This window comes from Dipodomys spectabilis, unplaced genomic scaffold, assembly GCF_019054845.1.
Source record: "Dipodomys spectabilis isolate Male_0828 unplaced genomic scaffold, ASM1905484v1 ptg000264l, whole genome shotgun sequence".
Classification (NCBI taxonomy): Eukaryota; Metazoa; Chordata; class Mammalia; order Rodentia; family Heteromyidae; genus Dipodomys; species Dipodomys spectabilis.
Window position 1 is genome coordinate 3,333,343 of NW_024870941.1, and position 21,475 is coordinate 3,354,817.

The window sequence follows — 21,475 nt, forward strand, 5'->3', positions numbered from 1 at the left end:
GAACTGGAGTTCCTGTGAGCGAACCTCCCCCTCCTTTGGTGGCGCTCAGGGGAGGAAGTGGTTTGGACTCAATGTTCTTAATTCCTTCAGAATCTCTAGGGAGGCTGAGAGAGGGAGGAAGCTGGTCACCTGGTATGGCCTCAATGCATAGTCACTGAAGGGGGATGGATGGGTGGGTAGGTGGGTAAATGGGTAGATGCATGGATGGATGGATGGGTAAATGCATGTATGTATGTATGGATGGATAGATTATGGATGTACATATGGATGGATATATGGATATATGGATGGATGGATGGATGGGTGGGTGGGTGGGTAGATGGATGGATGGGTGGTGAATGGATGAATGGATGGGTGGGTGGATGGATGGATGGATGGATGGATGGATGTGTAGGTGTTGGGTGGATGGATAGATGGATGGACAGGCAGTCATACAGAAATGAATGTACTACCATGTCTCTTAGGTTTTGTCTGACATGCTGGAAATCCTGGAGAATTTCCACTTGTGAACTCTCTCTGAGCTAGGGAGAAATAAATTCTCATTGAATGTGAAATGAAAAGTTAAAACCCTGCAGCCTCTGCTAAGGCAGAAGCGGGCACCATGGGATGAATGAGCTCTGTGTTTAAGAAAGGCATAACTCCTCAAAGCTCACTCTCAGTATTATTAAACTGGTTCCCATCTACTGCAGTGGAAGCCTACTTTGTCTGCTCCTTTCCCACGGCACAGGCAGAAACTGGGGGGTTAGGAAAAGAAGGAATGCCCCAGGTCACTGGCCTTGCAGCTTGACTTCCCTAAATTCAGCCGCCTGCTAGCAATGCTCTGCCAGGATTGACTGGTTTGGGAATGATAATAATAACCACTGTTTAGCATCTCTTATGCATTCCACGCTGTTTAGACTTCTTACAAGCATTTTATAAAGTGGAAGTGGGACATTTGATGAGGAAGAAGTTGACTTTCAGAGAGGCAAAGTGACTTGTCTGGAGTCACACAGCCCTTGGGGGGCCAACCCAGAAGCTGACCCTGGTATAGCTAGCTGTAAAACATGGCCTCTCATGGTGGTATCTCGTTGTCCCAGATCTAGAGAGGTTTAAGGTGCAGAAGTCTGAAAGGATTTCAGTCTGTTTTCTATGTTATCCTTACACTTTTCAGAACATACTAAGTACCCTGGCGTGTATAGCATTCTTCTAACAAGAAGATCAGATACAGAAGGATTTACCAGAATTTATTCTCCCCTAAATTCATTTTCTGCCCCATGGTCGAAGGCCCACTGTCCAGTTCTGTAGACTTGCAGCCTAGAATCGCATCCAAACTCAGAAGGACAATTTTCGCAGGATGAGATATTTAACCCCTAACACAGAGCACTGCTCTAACCAGGGGCCAAAATCCTTAGCCACTGGCCGTCGCTGAGACTCCACCCTCAGCCCCTCAGCCCTGTCACTGCTCTGCCCTACTCCCACCAGCCGGGTGACTTGAGCAAGTCACTTACCCTTCCTAGTCCCCATTTGCTCCTTTATCTGAAGCAAACAGCAATTGCAAACTTACAGGACTTTTCTGAGGATTACATGAAAATACAAGTTCTCATGCCCTGCTCGTCCCTGTCACTCAGATTACTGACATCTGTTTATACTCTCAACACAGCCCCAAGTTAGGCCATCCTGAGGCCAAAGTCCAGATCACTCTCAAACACCAGGGTCTCTCTGTGTAGTCCCCATGAGCCTGTGCCCTGTGCCCAATCCTTAGGAATCTGTGTTTCTCCCTTTCCCACCACAGTCCACCCGCCTCCCACTTCAACTCTTATCAGTGATCTTGGGCTGAGCTACCAGGACCACATTCTTCTATGATTGAGGTTTCCCCTACCTGGGCCCTTTTGCACCTTTAGACATCACAACTCCCAGCTTTGCTGAGCATCTGCTCTGTGTCTGAGACTGTCTTGAGCACTACGCCTATGTTAGTTCATTGGATAGACCACACCTGCATGAACTCAGTACTGTTAGCCCCACCCAATCTAAATGACTTGTCCAAGATTGCTCAGCCAGGAAGTCTGATGGCAACTCCCAGTTGTCACTTGCAAGAAGCCAATACACTTGCCTGTGGGAGGAGTGTGGCCTACGTTCCCTGCCTGTGCTGCTCTGCCCGCCCCAGTGCTCCTTTCTTCAGTATTAGTTGTCAGCATGCACTGAACAGTCACATTGTGCCAGGCGCCAGGCCATTTGTCCTCAGAGCTCATCTCTGGCTGTGGAGAGTAGAAGGAAGTGAAGTCCCTCCCTACCCCTCCCAGCACTTCCCCCAAGTACCTTCAGATGCAGATGTGGGGCCTTGCCTCTTTTAGGAATGGGCCGTAGAGGACCACCAGGTTCTGGGTCATCCAAGCTCCATCAGCGGTTGCTCTACGGTGAGCTGGTGGCTAGGGTTCAGGAGGACAGGGAGGAACGGCCCATGCTGTCAGGCTGCAGTTGCCTGCACTTCCTCTGTTAGAAACGGGGAAGGCACTCAGCTGGCAGAAGGCAGGTTCCTGTTTCACTAACCACGCTGAGCAGACTCGTCTCTGTAAGGACAGGGAGGAGAGACAGGCATTATTCATTCTTTTACAAACCACTTGAGAATACAGACAGCTTGATTCTAAATGGCCAGGGCATTTAGAATCTTGCTCTGGATCCCCCCCCCCCTAATTAATAGGCAGATGAGCTGAAAATTTGCTCCTGTGCATCCCCAGAGCTTACTGGGCCCAAGGAGGCTGTGGCTTAGCTCGCTGCAACTTCTCTTTTTGGAGTTTCCCAGTTTTTACAGCTTCTGTGTGTCACTGTCGAATGGCCCCTAAGGAGAACTCCCAAGCCTTGTCTGGGTTATAAACTAGAGACAGGTGCACAGCAAACCCCTGTGTGCACAGGGCTTCCTGGTAGCCGTCACAGGTATGGGATCCTGCCTCCTCTATGGTACTGCCACCAGAAGACACTAGAAAGCTCATGACAAAAGGAGCACATCCAGATCTTGATTATAAGAGGCACAAGAGGCCTGGCAACTAGATGCCGGGGTGATCCTTGATTGTGCACTAAATGAAGGGAAAAGGACCAGAAGGGGAAGAGGGAGAGGTTTGGATTCATGGTACATATTAGAAAGCAAGTGTGGGGAGATCTGTTCTCATGAGTGTGGTAGTGAGATGCTGGTCATGAGAGAGGCTGTTCTGGTTCCTAGAGGACCTGTGTGCATGGCCACATATCTGGGGGAAAGGATCACAATGCATACAACTTGAAAATGATTACTTAAATATAGTGGAGAGAGAGAGAGAGAGAGTATACCATATTTTGGATATTTGGTGAATCAAGGGGAAGAGTATATAAAATGATCTTTCTCCTCTTTCAACCTTTCCATGAGCTTGAAATTAAAATATAGATTTATGTATTATATAATACATTATGTATATCAAATATTTCCATATATTCATATATACACATATGTGTATATATATATGGATATATGAGTATATCCATATATATGGAAGTATATATATATGGATAGCTAGATAGATACAGGTGGCCTGAGGAGCTACCTGTGAACACAGCATGCCAGAAAGGAAACACTGCCAAAGGTGGGTCATTTGTCTGTGTGTGTGTGTGTGTGTGTGTGTGTGTGTGTGTGTGTGTGTGTGTGTCTGTAGAGAAAATCCAGGCCTGCAGGTTTTATAGGCATATCAAGGAAAGGTTGAAGGCTCCAGAACACCAGGTCAAGGATCTCTTGGGACTTGCCTGCTTAGGAGCAAGAAATGCCTGGTGACAGTGAGTGCCAAGTTGTCTTCTCCTGCCCCTTCACTTTCTAGACAGGGCATCAGAGAACACGATGACTTGCCTGGGTTGCACAGCTAGTCCTTGCTCAGAGCCAGGGCAGAGTTGAGGGCCTGAGGCCCAGGGCCCCACCCAGTGAGGCTCACACAGTCACCCCAGGACAGTCATTGTGAAACTTTACTTGGGGTGTAGTTTGCAAAGATAAATTAAAAACACCAGGGCTGTGTGTAAATTTAGAAGTTACCCTGTACTAGACAGAGGGCTTCTCAGACAGCCTGGGCCTGAGGAGCCACCTGTGTGCACAGCATGCTGGGAAGGTGCCAAGAAACATTGCCAAATGTGGGCCATTGCTCAACGTGGGAAAAAAGAGGGCAGGGCTGTGCAGGCAAGTTTAGTCAGAAGGTGGAAGCAGCACAACCACTTCCCAATGTTCAACTGGTGTTACACGGAATGTACCCACTACTAACCTTGTTCCTTCGCTTATACGGCTATGCAAAGCACCCTCCTGACTTAGATTCAGCCATGACTGCAGACTGGTGAAGCCCACCCTCTCTGAGCTCCTCTTCCTTGGAGCGGACAGAGGACAAAGGCTCAGAGCATGGCTCAGAGCACAGCTGAGCTGAGATCCACAAGAGGGACAGGAACCAGCCAGACAACAAGCCAGGGTGAGGATGCACATCTGGTTTGAGAGGAGGATGTCTGGGGACAGACCCAGGCCATCCTTAAGGACACTGCAGTCTGAGGGCAGAGGCAGATGAGTGGCTGCGGGCAGAGCCTGGTGTGAAGGAGAACACCCTCCAGGAGCCACTGTGGCAGAGTCAGGTCTGTTCCTGTTTCAGAACAGAGGTTCCTCAAAGGAGGGTTGCTTTGTGAAAGCTGCCTCCCAGGCCTCTCCCACTGCATCTGCAGTGTCCTGAGTATCCTTCCAAGGGCCATTTTCTATACTGCCTGTTTCTCTCCTAGTCCATGAAGGAGGCATTGAGTTCAAGAACATTGTCATTTATTCATGCTATGGCCCATTCATCCATTCCATCAATCAATCCATCAACAATCCTTGGTTAGCACTTGCTCCATGCCAAGCACTGTGCTGAACAGCATTAAGCACCAGCAGGACAAGGTACTGTCCTCGAGGAGCTCAAGGCCAAATACTCTGCTGTTGCCTAAGTCCAGCACAAAACACGGTTCATTGCATATTGCTGGACATGGGATGTGGTAAACATTTGCTGACTTCCCTGTGGGGACACGTGGGGCAGAATCCTCAGAGGTGGATGAGTGGCCCCACCCCTGTCCTGCCCTGGAGGAATGTATAATCTAGTGGAGGAGACAGATGCTTGTGTTACACCCCCAGGAGTAGAAGCAAGAAACTGATGGTGAGGTAGCCAGAGAGGAGGCTGAGCAGACTCCCGGCTCTGATTCCATGTAGAATGTACCAATGCCTGGTGGGGCCTAGCTGCATTCCATCTAAGCAATCATTAAATGTCAAGGTCATCAACATGCTGAGTCCATACAAGAGACACTGGCGAGTGATGTTCCTTTGAGGACTTCAAGGTAAGCCAGCCCAGGCTGCACTAGTGCAGAAGGAAATTACACTTCAGGGCTCATGAAGCTACCCCAGACCATCTGTGTAGGAAGAAGATTCCTCTGGAAATATTTGCAAATTAATTTGCTTTCAGGACCCAGACAAATGGGCACAGGGCGGTCACTAAGGTGCCAGCCGTATGTAGCTTCAGGGTTGCGCAGCTGAATGGAACAATGCGGTCACCACCTTTGCTCTGGTGATGGGGTCTCCTACCAGGAGCCAGATGTTATGTTCCCTGCTGGAACTGGCTGTGAGTAGCAGCTCCAGCGTCACTTGGCAGGGCACCACCCACGCTGAGTCAAGTTCCCATCTTGGTCCAGCGGCTTGTTTTTAGGCTAACCAGACAAAAAACGTGAGACCCTGTACAAAAGAGTATCTAAAGCAAAAAGGATTGGGGTATGGCTCAAGTCGTAGAGTACCTACCTAGCAAACACAAGGCCTCAATTCAGACCCTGGTACTATGGAAAGAAAAGTATCTGAGAGGACACGGCGAGCATGGAATTCTCTCCTCAGAAGGGTGACCTTGGAAAGGGGCCAGTGTCCAGATGTGAGGATTAAGTTGAAGAGCCAGCCAGGGAAAGAGCAGCCAGTGCTCTGAGCTGGAAGCTGAGTTGTGGTCTGGAGCCTAGAGGAGCCAGGGGACTGCCAGGAAGCACACTGGTGCTCCAGGGCTCTTGCTCTCCGTATGTGTTTGCTGTTACCCTGGCTGTATGGGTGGCACCTGACCAAGCCCGGCTCCCCTCACTTGTCCTTGGCCACCAGCGCATGCCGCGGTGCCCCCTAGTCTATGTTTGTGGACTCTCAAGGTTGTGGGCTGCTAACCCCCTAGCTAGTCTTCCCAAGTTCTCCTTCAGCTTCCCACTGGTCCTTTCCCATCCCTGCATTCCCAGTGAAAGGTTGGGTCCTGTTGTATCCTTCTTAGGCTGCTACCAAGCCTCGCTTCCCGCAGCTAGCTCCACCCCAGCTTCACAGTTCCCATAAGGCCAGCACCACTGGGAGCCTCTGTGCCTCACCCCATAGACACTTCCAACCCCCTGCCCTGCAAACAGGTCCCACACCCCTTGCCTCCATCCTTCCCAACCTGTGCCAACAGTCCACCCAGTGCTCACCTTGTGCATAAGAATTCCAGGCCTCCCCTGTCCAGAAGTACACCCTCTCACACACACACACTGGGAGTTTTACCTGCATTTCAAGAATGGAGCACATTTCATGTTGGAGACAAGGTCAAGAAGGGAGCCCTAGGGGTGTGTGACCTTGAGCAGATTTCTCAGTCTTCCCTGGAGGCTACAAGTTACTAATACCAGTTGGCCGTGAAGATGTATGTGAACCACCTAACAAGAGCAAGATCAAAGCCTCCGAAGTTCTCAGCTTCAGGACCCAGACAAATGGCCTTTCTTATACAGAGACTTGGGCAGGCTGGTTGAGTTCAGTAAGCAGGTATGGAGCCTCGTCCAGAAGAGATACCCATCCAATAAATAAAGAACCAAGCTCACATCTGTCACACACAATGACATAGGTTATGACCGTCTGTTTTCAAGCCTGGAAGACCATGTGTTAACTATCCCACCTGAGGGAGGACAAATATTAGTGTTTCTCTGAAAGTCAGAGCGCAGAGCTAGAAAGGAACTGAGCCCTCCACTAAGTGGAACCTGAAGGTGGTTGAGTCTCGGTGGGAAGCCCAAGGAAGGGACTAAGAACTATCTCAGGAGCAAGAAAAGTGGAAAGTCTGTTTCCACCTCCTTCCATTGACTCACTAGAGCTGGTCCTTGCTCAACCAAGGCACTGCCTGTGGCTTGTAGAACCTGCACTTCTAGTTTTGCAAGAATCCACCAAAAGGGTCACAGTTTGCCCCCAGAGGACTAGAGGGTCCCTGAGCAGTGCCCAGCTACAGCAGCTTGCATCTCTGCTTTCTTTACTGATTGGCAAGTGTTTTCCTTTCCTAGAACCTAGAAAAGATGTATTCATTCCTTCATATGGGCATTTATGCAGGGACTCCCTTGATCCAGTCTGGAGCCAAGCTGGGGGGAGGGGTACAGGATGACCCCCTGCATGTTCTGCCCTGCAGGAGCTCTGAATGAATCCAGGGGCCAAGAGTGAACTGAGTGGGCAGTGTGGTGTGGCTCCAGTGTTGAAGGAACTCTTCACTGGCCCAAGGTCTGACAAAGAGATGGTGTTTGTGGAGGACCTCAAACATGGTGGAAGTCTAGTGAGGCTAGGAGTCTGATGAGCTCATGAGTGGCCTCTCTATACCTTCTCATTTCCTTCTTATCATGGAATGACTTCGGTTGGGTCTTGTCTGAATTGGATGTCAGTCCTCTCCCCTCCTGAGCTCACTGTCTGCCCCTCTCTGACCCACCAGAAGAGACCAATGGGCCAGACCAGTGTCTGCCCTTCTCTGCCCTAGCCTTCTATATCCCCACTGCCCTAAGGACTGCGTGGATCTGTACCAGGTCCTCATCCTCCTCCTTGTCAGTACCTTCCTCTACTGCCTGCAACTTAGATAGCAATCCTGGCTCTTGCTTTGGTGATTCCTGCTCACCTATCCACTGCTCAGGAATGAACAGTCCACCCGTGTCCTCATGCAAGTCTGCATATGACAGAGAGCTTAGTGCTCCTGTAGAAAGCAGTGCCCCCCCCCCAGCACCTGTTCTTCACACCAGGTGAAGCTCTTCAGGTTCTGATAGTCTGAGCCCTAGCACTGCTCATTCCACATTCCATGTGGCAATGGAGAGGATGAAGGATGACAAAGGCAAAGCCATTGCCAGCAGCCCAGCCATTGCTAGCATGAACTACACCTGTCCAGGGACAAGGGTGGCATCCTAGCTCCACTGTTCCCTTCACTGCCTCCTATCGTCTGGCTTGTCATCTCCTAATTTCTGATTATGCAGGGAGTTGTTAGTGAGCAACCCTAGTCTATCCATATTCAGTTGCCTTGCAAACAAGAAAATGTAAGTTTCCTTAAACAATATTTGTAAGTAAACACTCCAGAACTTTCAGCCTCTATTCTAGTGATTATCTCTTGGCTACCCCCATCCTGGAGACTATCAGAGAGAGCAGGTATCCTGTCACTTCAAAGCAATAAGAAGTCTTGAAGAAAAAAAAGAAAGAAGTCTTGACAAGGGCTTTGAATGAATTGCTTGTTGTCTTCCCTCCATGCCAATCCATGGGCTGTCCTCTGAAGGACATAGGAATCATAGTGAGCTCTGCTTGAGCACAAATCCAGTCTTCCCATGAGAAAGAGCCCAGGCATGGTGGATTGGCTGCTGTCCTTTGTCAAGAGAGTCTCATAAAAACATTTTCCCCATCGCTCTGCGGGTCTGGCTTTTAAAAGCTCTCATTTCTGAGAATCTAGGAGAACATCTGTTTTGTCAGTGTGACACTAAGTGCCATACTTTGTATGGCCAAAGCAACCAGCAAATACTGGCTGAGAGGAAGGGAGGGAAGAAGGGAAGGAGAATAGTACAGAGAATGTTCTCCTCATTGGCAAACTTTCTTGAGGCCTAATCATCCTCAGATTCCTCAGCCACCTGTAGTAGGAGCTGCTCAGAAAGCTCATGGATTATCTCAAAATAGAGTAGTTAGAGGCAGCAGGGCAGGCCTGCCATCCTAGAAACCAGCTGGCTGTCTGATGATAAGGCTTGTGCGATTAGCTTCCTGACATAACCTGAGTCAGCCAGCGTACACTCTGGAGACCATTGTACTCACTCAGAAGTCACAGTGCCAGTACGTCTTTGCCAGCCATCTACAAATGTGCTTGTTCCACATGAAGTAAGGTTAGCAGCTATGACAGAATGACTCTGGCTTTTATTCAAATCCCTTCCAACATTCTCATTGTGAGATGCCTTAATACTTCTCAGAGATACATGCTTTTTCCCCGATGACAAGAGTTTGTTATCAAAAGCTCAAAATTGACCTTGATGCCATATGATTCGCTGTCATTCAGTTGAAGCTGATTGGAAAGGTGTGAAATTATCAGAGCATTAATTTCTGTGCCCACTGAGTCGAGACTAATTGTACTCAGCAGTGGCAGCCATGGTTTATTGCTTAGACGTTAACTTTAGCCAGAATGAAATTTCAACCCAAACACCTTTGCTTTAGACTTGGAGAATGGTTAACTTCTATTCTATTCATCTAAAAATAGAATATTTTCATGTTTGAGTAGTTATAAGGTTAATGTGTTAAATAAACCTTATGACTACTGATATCTTTGAATGAGTCATAAGGTTAATGTGGTTTTTAATCCTTTATTTTTCACAAGAATGCATTGAAATATTGCTTGTGATTCCAACAACTCATACTGTTTATTGGAAACCTGGAGTATACCATTTTCTTAAGAGTTTGCCCACCAAAATGAATGAGTTGGCTCTTCTCTTCATCTTTAATTTACATTTTGGAAAACTGAAGTGACAGGAAGTTAGGTCATTTTTCTAAGGGCATGAAGCTAATGAGCAGGTCTGAACTTGAACCTGGGCTGAGGAGTCCTGTGAGCTATGCTCAGACCTATGCAATACACTTAAGTCTCACCCTGCTCCCCTCTGTTTTATAGATGAGGAAACAGGTCCAGAGAGTATAGGCCAAGTGATCAGTGAAGGATTAAGATTTCTCAAACCCCAAAATCCATTCTTGCCTGTTCTTTTTACATCTCTTCCAACTGACTGCCCCTTCCTCTGACAAACAAGTAAGCTTGTGTCCTTGTTCTTGTCAGGCAGGCATGAAGGGGTTGGTGTTGGGCATGGTGTGAGATGGATTCCTGGGACGAAGTCCATCTAGAGATTCAGATGAGTGCCTGTTTAGTTCAGAGAGGTGCATCGGCAGGTGCCCCAGGGGGACCCTTAGGGAACACTGTGGGTGCGAGTCAGCTTGAGTGGGGAGCCTGGGGCTATCGGAGCTGCTCTCATTCTGGGTGGGGGATGGGCCATGAGAAGAGGAAGTGAACATCACAGGGAAGTTCCAGCCCCTCTGAACACACAAGCTGCAGGGCTGGTGAGGCCCCAGGCTTGCGGAGGTAGACACTAGGCAGGCCAGAACCATAGACTATAATTCAGCTGGTGGACCAGATAGTCACAACACAGAAACCTCAGAGGGTCTCCCTACCGGACAATACCCCAGGGTGGTGCTGGACATTGTTTCCTGGTGCAGGTCCTCTGTAGCCATTCCCTCCACCATAGCCTGTGTGAGCTCCCTGAATTTCACACCTGGCCCCAGACCCTAGAGACTCCTTCGCTCACTCCTTCTATAGAGGTAACCAGGAGCCCTACTAGGCTTGGGTCCAGCCCTTCCTCCAAGCCCCTTCCCCTGACAGCCCCTGTGTATCAGTGGCTATCGGCTCTCTGCTCAGCCTCTACCTACACAGAGTCATCCTCAGCCCCTCTACACCATGACCCTTAGTCATGGTTCCTGTGGGCTGTCCTGAGAGGCCTCTGGGATCCTCCTCTGTGTTCTCAAGGTGGGAGTTCCCACCCCCTCTTCAGGTCTTCCTGCTCATGAGTTTTGCTCCTGCTGGGCATAAGCTGGCCAGCAGCACTGGGGGAAGGAAGAAAAAAAGGAAGAAATGGTAAGAGGGGGCCAGGAACACTGGCCTTCTGGATACATCTGTCTCTTTGTGGACATCTTCACTGAGTTCCACCTACTCTCTTCTCTAATCTCACATCTCGGGCCTTGCTCTTCCTAATCTAAGCTAGTGACAGGAGTCAAGGCTATGGGAAAAAAGCTGTCTCCATACAGGGCAGAGTCTGAGTGGAGGCTTCAGTCCAAGGTGTGGGATCCTAGGGTGTGGGAGCCAGGGGCACCCCTCAACCTCTCTCTACTCAGTCTGTCCAGATAAAAGTAGACACTGGACAACAGGACTCCTAGAGCTGCTGCCGGGGGCTAACATCTGTGATATCACCTGGCTGCAGAGCACACATAAGACATGCCAATCAAACCCAGCCTTCGGCTGTGGAACCCAAGTTCACTGAGTGGACAAGGTGACAAGTCCACTCAGAGCACAGACTGCAGCATGACAGAATTTCCAAATTCATATTCTTGGAAACGTAGTTCTTAAAAGCTTTCTTCTTTAGTGGGCTTTAATATTTTCTTGGGTGAACATGTAATCCTTGCACATATGTGTGGGTAACATTGTGACATGTATGCAGTATGTTTGGATCAGATGGGGGTAATTTGCATACCAGCTCATTATTTCTTTATTTTCCAACTCATTATTTCTCTGAGCGCCTCTCTTCTTGTGTTTCACACGTTTTGGTTGTTTGGTTGGTGGACCGATTGGGTTTTTCTGAGACAGGCTCTCACAATATAGACCAGGCTGACCTTGAATTCATTATGTGACCCAGGCTGACCTCTATTAGGGATCCCACCTTCCCACCTGCCCGAGGGCTGGGATTACAGGAGATTACCTCCATACTTGGCTTGTTTGAAAGAGAACAAAGAAGAAAACTGGGGAGAAGCACATGCTCCCCTACAAGTTCTCATTAGGAAGTTTCCTGTGCGGAGAAGCAGATGCCCATGTGTATGCATGAAGGGCTCCCTGGCAGCCTGGGGATGCTCACACTGCATGGCTCCTGAAGGAGGGCAGTCTCGGCCTTGGCAATTGCTCACGCTGGCACTTCTCCACGTATGACACCTTGGCCTGGGAAATCAGTAATTTTCAAGTGTCACACAATTTCAATGGCTTCTGACAGCCAGCAGGTGACAGAAGCAATTAGACATCATGTCTGTGACAGATGGAAAAAGGCGTTTTGTCAAGTCAGAAAGATCGGGGGGGGGGGGGGGGAGCCATGTCAGGTGTGTGCTCTGATCTACGAGAGCAAAGCCAAGACCAAGTCCTGTCCATTTCAAAGCCAAAGAAGTGCCAGGGATGGGGTCTTTGGAGCCCTCCCCGCCCCCCAACAGGCTGGTATCGGCTCCACCCAGTGGGCTCCATAGGCTCAGGGTGGTTATTCAGTGTGGCCAACTGGACAGCGCCATTAGCTGGAAAAGCCCATAGTGGGGAGGGGAAGGCAGGTGCTACTGAGCATCACCAGGCTGCAGTGTCTTCAGAGGCAAATGTCCTGACTGGCTCCTGGCACTGGGCAGTGGGGGGCAGGACTTTTGTCCCTCTCAGCCTCTGACACTCTTTGATGCAGGCACAGTCATGGTTCTCTTGCTCAGAGGCAGAGAGCACAAACTAGAACATCGATGAAGAGTGCAGAAGGCAGTAGATACCCATAGTGTATCAGTACCCTCCTTCTTTCTCCTCCCTGTGTAGAAAAGTGGGATGGGCAATGTCAGTTTGCAAATACTTTATCCTCTGAGGAAGCAGACAGTGATTGCCTAGCAAGTATGAAGCTGTGGGGTCAAATACCAATCACACACACACACACACACACACACACACACACACACACACACACTATAAGACCTGCCTAACAAAATGTTTTAAACCTAAATATTTATAGAATACAGGGCAGAATTTCTAGACCTTGTATTAAAAAACAGTTTCTTAGCCACAACAGCAAAAGCACTAGTAGGAAAAGAGAAAAGACAGATCTATTGGACTTGTAAAATTTTAAAAGACGCTGTCAGGAAAGGGAAGAGACAGCAGACAGAATAGATGATATATTTGCAATTATGTGTCTGATGAGACACTTGTATTAACCGAGTTTAAGAATCCTTTACAAGCTGAGTATGGTAGTGCATACCCATAATCTGGAAGCAGAAGCAGGAAGATGTTTTCCCCAAAAGTGTGCATATACACACGTAACGCCACCCATGCATGAGCACAGACTTGAGTATATACATACTAACGTGTGTGCACACACCAGATAAGCCAGGAGGCAGACAGCATTCTTTGGTATGGGAAGAGGTTAGGTATAATAGCAAAGCTCTTGGGTTTTGTCACCTGTATTTTCTATAGTGGAGTTTTATACTACTATATATTTTTATAAAAATATCATGAAAGGAACTGGGCTAGCACTGGCTGATGTTAGACATAGGCCCTCCAGCTCACCTTCTTGTAGGGTAGGAAAATGATGGCTATGTAGGCTGGGCCAGCCTATGAAGACAATGAGGCTTGTTAGAGCCTTTGCCCTCCCTTACTCATCCCTCCTTCTCCTCCTGGGTATCTTCCTTCTGCTCTAGCTCAGGTTTTTTTCCTCCTACAGTGTTTTTTCCCATCTTTCATGAATGAGGTAGTTCATACCTGTAATCCTATCTGCTTGGGAGGCTATGATTGGGAGGCTTGGAATTTGAGACCAGCCCAGAGAGAATAGCTAGAAGGGCTCCCTTCATAATGAATGGTGTGCCAGAGGTGGTGGTGAACATCTAATCCTGGGTACACAGGAAGCCAAACATAGATGGGTCATACCTAGACCCATGCTTGGGCAGGAAGTGAGACTCTTATCTCAGAGGAAAAACTAGCAAAACTCAGGGCTGGAGGTATGGCTCAAGGGTAACAGTGCTTGCCTAACAAGAGTGTGAGCCTGAGTTTAAACCCCAGCATCACAAAAGCAGCAGCTGCAACAACAGAAATCACTACGTCGAAAGGTTTTGTGGTTCTGTTTTCATATGCGGGCATGAAGCGCTTCATCAAAGTGCTCTTAAGTGCCCTTCACCATCAGCAGCTGCTAAGGGGCAGTGGCAGTGACTGGTCCAAGGACAAAAGGTACTATAATACACAATCCATTTTTTCTTGTTATACTACTGGGATTTGAACTCGGGGTCTTGTGCTCTCTGGGCAGAAATTTTACCACTGAGCCATGCCTCCAGCCCTTTCTTCACTGATTATTTTTAAGATAGGGTCCTAATCCCGTTAGGGGCATGTGCCGAGACTCTGATCCACCTATCTCAGGCCTCCCACTGTAGATGACAGGTGTATACCACCATGCCCAGCGCCACACGTTGAACTGACCCTTTGATTTTTCTCATCCAAATTCCACAGCCTCCACCAAGAAAAACTGAGAATTGCTCATTCTTAAGAAGAGCAGAAGTGAGTTTGGCCCCTTTAAGACTCAGGTTTTGAGAGGAATGTTTATTCATTATCATAGCTCTGTCTGAAGTTTTGCCAGAACCAAAGTGCTACAAATTACCATAAGACTCATGCTGTCAGGAATGAGGAGGAAGGACATCCTGGGTAGAAGATATTTCAGACAATACTCGTGGGGCATGGATGCCAGCTGTTGGGCTTTGTTGTTATTGTTGTTATGGTTGTTTATCTCAAGTGCCTCTGCTGTAGCTTCTGGGTTTTTTTCTCTGGGATTCCAACCCGCTCAACTTCCCACAGGACTTGGTTGCAGTCTCCAGGCTTGGCCTCATTCCCAGCCAACTGTGTGGGGCAGTGGAATTCACTCTGGGTCACACCTTCCTCCCCAGGTTCTTGGGCCCTGTGATGCCCGCCAAGAACCCTGCCTGGGGCTCCTTCCAGCTTGGCAGGCAGCATCCACCCTTCATCCCTGTCTAGTGCTGTAGCATACAGCCTTGTAGGGCTGCTGTTGCAGGCTCTGTGTTGGGCAGTAACAGAATGACATTTGTCACCTACCCTTAGGGGTGACAAGAGGAGGCTCCTAGTTCAGTCATTTCCACAGGCCTTCTGAGCGCTCAGAATGCAAAGATATGGCCTCATGACACTCAGATACTTTATGTAATCCCCTATTCAAACGTTATGCTGACTGCCCACGGCAGTAGGCAAGGTTGCAGCTCAAGCTTGGACCTTTGAAAATGTCCTCCTGCCTAGAGAGTTACCCTGCTCTGGACTGGACTCCGCATTGTCACTACCAAATTCCCTGTTTCCTTCAGGATAATTCAGTGTTCCCCTGGCTTTCCTTTCATTTGTCCATCCACTCCCTCACAAATAGTGCTCCCCTCCCTCTCTCCCTGTGTCAGTACACACACACACACACACACACACACACACACACAGTAAGTACATATATATTATATATATGACACACATATATAGTATATACATATATGTATATAATGTATATGTATATTGTATATGCATATATATAATATATATACTTACTATATATATATATATATATATATATATGCCTCTGCTGGCGTGCTAAGGCCTCAAGGCCAACTCCTATCCTCTGTAGCTCCACCAGGGGACCAGGGCAGCTGGCACAGCTTAAGACTTTGTAGAAGTTGGCTCAGCAATGCCACGTGGTGCCTGCCGATGAGTCTGTGGCTAAGGACTGTACTGCACCCCCTCTTCCTGCCCCCCTGCTCCTCCCCTCATAGTGCTCCACCTCACAGCAAGGACAGAGGTGGCGTGGGGGACTGTGGGAGGGCCTGCACCTGCACAGAGCTACCTTCTGCTGCCTGTCCCTAGGGCTGGGCCATGCAGACACATCCAGGGTGTGTGTGGGATGCCAAGCTTGTCACAGAAAATCTGCCCGTTCCTTTTGCTCCGCTGGTGGAGGACATCATGGAAGACCTGAGAGAGGGTTCAAGCATCTGCCTGAAAAAGGGTTGATGGTGTGTGTATGTATGCTTCAGTTTGTGTATATATCTGCATCTGTATTATGTATGTGTGTATGTGCTTGCATGTATGTCTATGTGTATCTGTATGTTCCTAGGGGGGGCTGTATTTGTGTTTCTTTGTGTGTATGTTCTTCAGGCTGTGACCAAGTACATCTGTGTGTCTCTGTATGAGTGTGTCTTCCTGGGACTGTGTCTGTGCGTGTGCTTGTGTGTGTGCTTATGTGCATGTGTGTGTGTATGTTTCTCTGCATGTCTGTATCTGTGTGTGTATGTCTGTTCATCTGACTATGTGTCCTAGTGTGTCTATGTGTCTCTGTGAGAGGTTGTCTGCCTGGGATTCTGTGTGTGTGTGTGTGTGTGTGTGTGTGTGTGTGTGTGTGTGTGTGCACACTCCGTGCTTGGCAGGGCAGATCTTTGAGTTCATAACCAGAGCTAACTGAGGTCAAAACAGTGTGCAGAAGTTCCAGGAAAAAGCCGTGGTCAGCAGTTATGATTTGGGCCCATGCTATTTTTGAAGTTAAATAAAACGACAAGAGGAAACTCATCGCCACTTAATAACAGGTCAGATGTAGATAAAGCGCAGGCCTGGGCTGCAGACCTGCTGCCCTAATGCAGTGGCCGAGAGTGTGGCTCTGCACCGAGGTCCTGCTTCCATGCAGCTGTGTAGGGACCCACGCCATCTTCGTCCTGTCCCGTCCTGGCCCTGGACATGGGCATCTTATTCACATTCCCCATGGGGGCATGCAGGCCTTGAGACCTGCTCACTATGTCACCAGACGACAATGATAGAGCTGGAGTTCAGGCCTTGCCCCTCTGTTGACCAACTATATTCAGGAGTGGCCCATGGCCACCAAGTTCTTGGTCTCTAAGAAAGTACTCTGAACCAGGCCTGAGCAGCCATTGGTTTTCCTAACTGCTGATTTTCCATGGTGAAAGAAGTTTCCTTCAGAAAGATCAATGGAATGAAATAAGAGAGAGGAAAGTTCTCTAAGCTATCTCAGGATATCACTGTAGCCCACTTCTTGAACCACTTCCTCCCTGAGTCAGGCCCTGGCTATTTATAGCTGGCTAAAATGTTGACAACATCAGAGAGTCATCCTGAGGTCCTCCTGTCCCCAAGCCTGCTCCTGGACAATGCTGGGCCCAGCAGCCCTTCCTCGCCACCCCAACTCCACCGTCTGCTCTGTGAAGAAAACCACAGCTAGTGGTTCTCAGAAAAGCCAGCCACCCTGGATGTTAGAAAAGCAAACCTATGGCACAGAACTCAACACTAGCACCAAATTGACATTGTGTTGTATGTATTATGTCCACCCTCCCTGAACTTCAGGTTAAAGGTCAGTGGCTCAAGTTCAAGCACTGACTAGGTTCTTGACCTTGCGTTGCTGCTGACTCTCACAAACAGCCTCAGTTAGGACTTTTTATAGATGTTGAAGATCTGAGAGCCACGGTCTGGCAATCCCAGGCTCTGGCACCCTGTTTAACATGTCTTCTTGTAGACCAACCTCAGCCAACACACTAAACATTTATTACCTAAATGGGGAAAGGACAGAAAATCATATCTCTACCTGTCTTTGTCTTGAGTCTTAATCCAAGCAGCTGAGCCTGATCTGAGCAGCTCAGACCAGGAGGTGATTCTAGGTACCAGGCCCTGGCCGGTATGCAATGCTCTCCAAGCCCTTGACTGAGTCTCTGACTGCCCCATTGTACCTCTGGCCATAGCTTCCTCCTGGGATAAAAAGGAGACAAACAGCACCACCAGGCACTTTCCACAAGGAGCCTCCACAGTGTACATGAAATCCTCCCAGGAGTCTAGTGCTTGACCTCGGGGTATCACCCAGCTCTTATTATTCCTGGAGCCTTGGGCCAAATATTTTCTTCTCTCTGCCTTGGCTCCTAATCCATGCAATTTTGAAGCTATGCCATCTGCCCTATAGGACAGCTTAGAGACTGGAACGGGCTTTATGGTACAGGGCTAAGATTGGTGCCTGGCACGGAGGAGCTAACATGGATGTGAGCTAACATGGATGTGAGCTAACTCACAGTAACTCACCTTAATAACTCCTCACAACTCGCTGGGGCTGACACCACTGTGCTTGGTTCCTGAGGATGTCCCTGGTATCATCACTATGGAGCTGGAAGCCAGTCCTGGGCACAGAGCTTCTCCCCAACATGGCCTTTGGCTGCCTTTGATGGCATGTGTCCTCAGACCAGAGTGGGCGGGGGGAGGGACGAGGCCTGACTTGAGCTCCTCACTCCTGCCCTCCTTATTGCATTAACTACCATGGTAAGCCTGGGCACCTGACCGTCCTGCCAGTGACCATGAGAGCAGACCTCGCTGGTGACTCCAGAATCCTGCCAGGCACCCTGTAACTACTGCCTTGGGAACATGGAATTAAATGAAAATAAAACAAGCCAGATATAATTAGGAAGTTGTATGCCAAGGATGTCCTTGGCCAGGGTCCTGGGGTCTCCATGTGTAGAGTCCTGCTGGAGTCCTGAGGTCTCGGGGCTAAGTGAGGGCAGAAAGTGGGGGACACCATCAGCACTGAGCCTACTTTCTCTTCCAGGGAGGCTCTGCCCTTTCCCCGGCTGCCATCATCAGCCACCAAAGGGCTCAACAGCAGGCAGAGGCCTTGGCCAAGGAGGTCGGCTGCCCCTCATCATCCAGCAAGGAAGTGGTGGCCTGTCTCCGCCAGAAGCCAGCCAACATCCTCAGCGATGCCCAGACCAAGGTGGGCCCTGGTATACAATGGGAGGGGCCAGTGTCTAGCAAAACAGGGCCCAGGACAGAGACATGACCCACCCAAGCCAGGCAGTCAGGGGAGGACCAGTTGGAGCTGGGCTGCAAGTTCCTTACCCCTCCCCACCCCATCCCTGCTGGGCCGCAGGCCTCAGCAGACCACGCGTGTGGGTACTGAGGGGTGACTGAGCTCTCTTCAACTCACTATCTTATCTGCAAATGGAATCAGAATGCCAACCTTGTAAAGTAGGAGGCTAAAATGACATAACCCATGTCAGCCAGTGGTCAGCTTACAGCTCGTGCACTGGACATGTGGTCATGTCTTCACAGATGCGTAATGGATTTGGGCCATCCACTCCTTAGACTGCTATATAGCCCTCCCCCTTTTAGTCAGTTGTGGGACTTGACCTAGGGGCCTGGGTGCTGTCCCTGAGCTCTATTGCTCAAGGCTAGTCCTCTAACAGCACCATTTCCAGTTTTCTGGAGGTTATTTGGAGATAAGAGTCTCATGGACTTGCCCACTTGGGTTGGCTTGGAACCATGATCATCAGATCTCAGCCTCCTGAGTAGCTAGGATTACAGGTGTGAGCCATCAGAACCTGCAAAGACCTTGCACAGCCCAAGTCCCTGGCTCTCCTTGTCATTGGTAAAGAGGACACCAACAAAAATGACCATTGTCATTTCAGTTCACGGCTGGTCCTCTCAGCAAGGAGTCTGACCTCAGGAGCCTATGTGGATCTCAGCCTCATCTGTCCTAAATTCAGGCTAATCTGAATGAAATTAAAGCTAGCTCATTGCACCTGGCAGGACCCCATATCTGTTCTTCCTGAGAACCTGTTGTGACTTTAGCAGGGGTCAGGGCTCTGGGTGCCTTCCTGGGAACTAGCCATCCAGTCCCTGAGATTTCCACCTGGTGTTCTTTTATCTTTGTTTCCCAGAGGACCCCAGCTGGATAGCAGCACAGACTCATTGTAGTTAGGACTTCATCAAGCAAAACAAAAAATGTATTACTCCAGTACTGTTACAAAGGGAAAGAAAGAAAAAAGCCTGACAGTAACAGCATTCCTTTGTGCCATGCAGCTCCTGGCCGTGAGTGGTCCATTTCACTACTGGGGTCCAGTGGTTGATGGCCAGTACCTCCTTGAAGCACCAGCCAGAGTGCTGCAAAGGCCTGCACGGGCCAAGGTGGACCTGCTCATTGGGAGTTCTCAGGACGACGGGCTCATCAACAGGGCCAAGGCTGTGAAGGTAAGCATCGTGTTCTGCAGACCAAGAGTCACGACCTTGCTTGCCTGTTCACAAAACTGACAGGTTAGTGCCTGTGTACAGAGGCTACAGAGTTTGGAGGTGGTGACAGGGAAGTTGCAGGAAGTAAGCAATCACTGCTGCATTGAAGTACACTGGACAGTTATAAACGGGAGCTCGAGCCTGGGCCAGCTGAGCTTGCTTGGGACAAGCTGAGAGTTCTGAGCCAATGTAGCCTGATTCTGAACCATGGAGGCAAATCCCTTCCATGCAGGATGCTGGTCCTGTGGAGAGCTGGAGATGCAGGGGCAGGGAGATGAGAGGCACAATGGAAACCTCAACATTTGTAATGCATCAAGGACAACCCGACACCAGCCTTCCAAGCTGGCTTCCTTCTCAGAAAAGTAGCTCTGGAGGACCTGGAAAAACGCGGCTCTCTGTGGTATGCTGGAGGCTGGGCAGGTAGGAGTGAGCTGTGAAGGCTGCTGCCAGCCCAAACACATAGTCACAGCTCTGCCTGAGGGCTGTAGCCCATGCCAGGATGGAGCAAAGCCTGGGAGAGGCAGAGCACATCTCTGCCCAGACTCCGCTCTGCTCTTGACCAGAGTTTTCTTTTCTTTTCTTTTTTTTTTTTTTGGTCCAGTTGTGGGGCCTGAACTCTGGGTCTGGGCACTGTCCCTCAGCTCTTCAGCTCAAGGCTAGCGCTCTACCACTTGAGACACAGCACCACTTCCAGCTTCTTTTTCCTGCTTCTGTGGTGCTGAGGAATCGAACCCAGGGCCTCATGCATGCAAGGCAAGTGCTCTACCACTGAGCCACCTTCCCAACTCCTTGACCAAAGTTTTCTAGGTGATCAAACTGGGGTGGGCATCACAGACATGAACCCAGGAGACAGGGCCCACTCTCGAGCGACCACCAACCTTGTACACATGGTATGTGTAGCGGTCGCCTCAACTGAATATAAAGCAGTGTCAAAAAACCACTTATGCATACACACAGGGTCCTGTGTTCCTTTCCACAATTCTGTTTCTCCTGGGTAATCTATCACACAGCAACAAAAGCACTCATTTTACATGAGATGTGTACAAGAGTGTTTATCACAGCATTGATTATTGTGGCCAAAAAAAATTGGAAGCAATTCAAATGTCCATTAGCAGGGAAATGGTTGAGTGAATTAGGGTATGCACAAATTATTTAATATTATGCAGCTGTTAAAAAGACAAAGCAGGTATCTGTGTGTCAGACTGAGGGGTGCTATAGGTGGAAAACAAAGCTGTAAATAAATGTGGAATTAAGGGAACACACATACTTATGAGAAATAACAGCAACCTGTAAATATGCCTATCTTAGGAGGCATGGAGGAGTGAGAAAGAATACTAAGAATTAATCTGAACTGTTGCTCTGCATGAATACATAATATAGTATATACACTGTACTTTTCCTTGGGATGCCATATTTAACAAGGGAGAAGGTGTACAATCTTTGTGCAGAACAACTCAGTTGTGGCTGAAAACCCACCCAATTCCCTCCATGTTCAGATTCCCAGGAGCCTTGGGGGATCCTAGACAGGGTACATGGGATAGGAAGTCTGTTCTGGTAGTACTTCCCTTCTCCTCCCAGGTGGAATGGAAGTCCCACCCACCAGACAAGGAGGGTGGTCTGCTATTGGT

General features: G+C 49.0%; 2 protein-coding genes across 3 annotated transcripts in view; one reads left to right on the top strand and one right to left on the bottom strand.

The window, feature by feature from the left end:
• Sla (Src like adaptor) overlaps positions 1-2,568 on the bottom strand; it is a 28,182-nt gene extending 25,614 nt beyond the window's left edge. Inside the window, exon 1 of the mRNA XM_042699955.1 lies at positions 2,296-2,568. The gene's annotated coding sequence lies outside the window, so the exon portion shown is untranslated. The remainder of the gene's footprint in view (positions 1-2,295) is intronic.
• Positions 1-21,475, top strand: part of Tg (thyroglobulin) — a 186,685-nt gene that overhangs the window by 141,430 nt on the left and 23,780 nt on the right. For both annotated transcript variants that reach the window (XM_042699953.1, XM_042699951.1), the window contains 2 exons: positions 18,388-18,552; positions 19,641-19,808. In XM_042699953.1, coding sequence (XP_042555887.1) covers positions 18,388-18,552; positions 19,641-19,808 — 333 coding nt within the window. The remainder of the gene's footprint in view (positions 1-18,387; positions 18,553-19,640; positions 19,809-21,475) is intronic.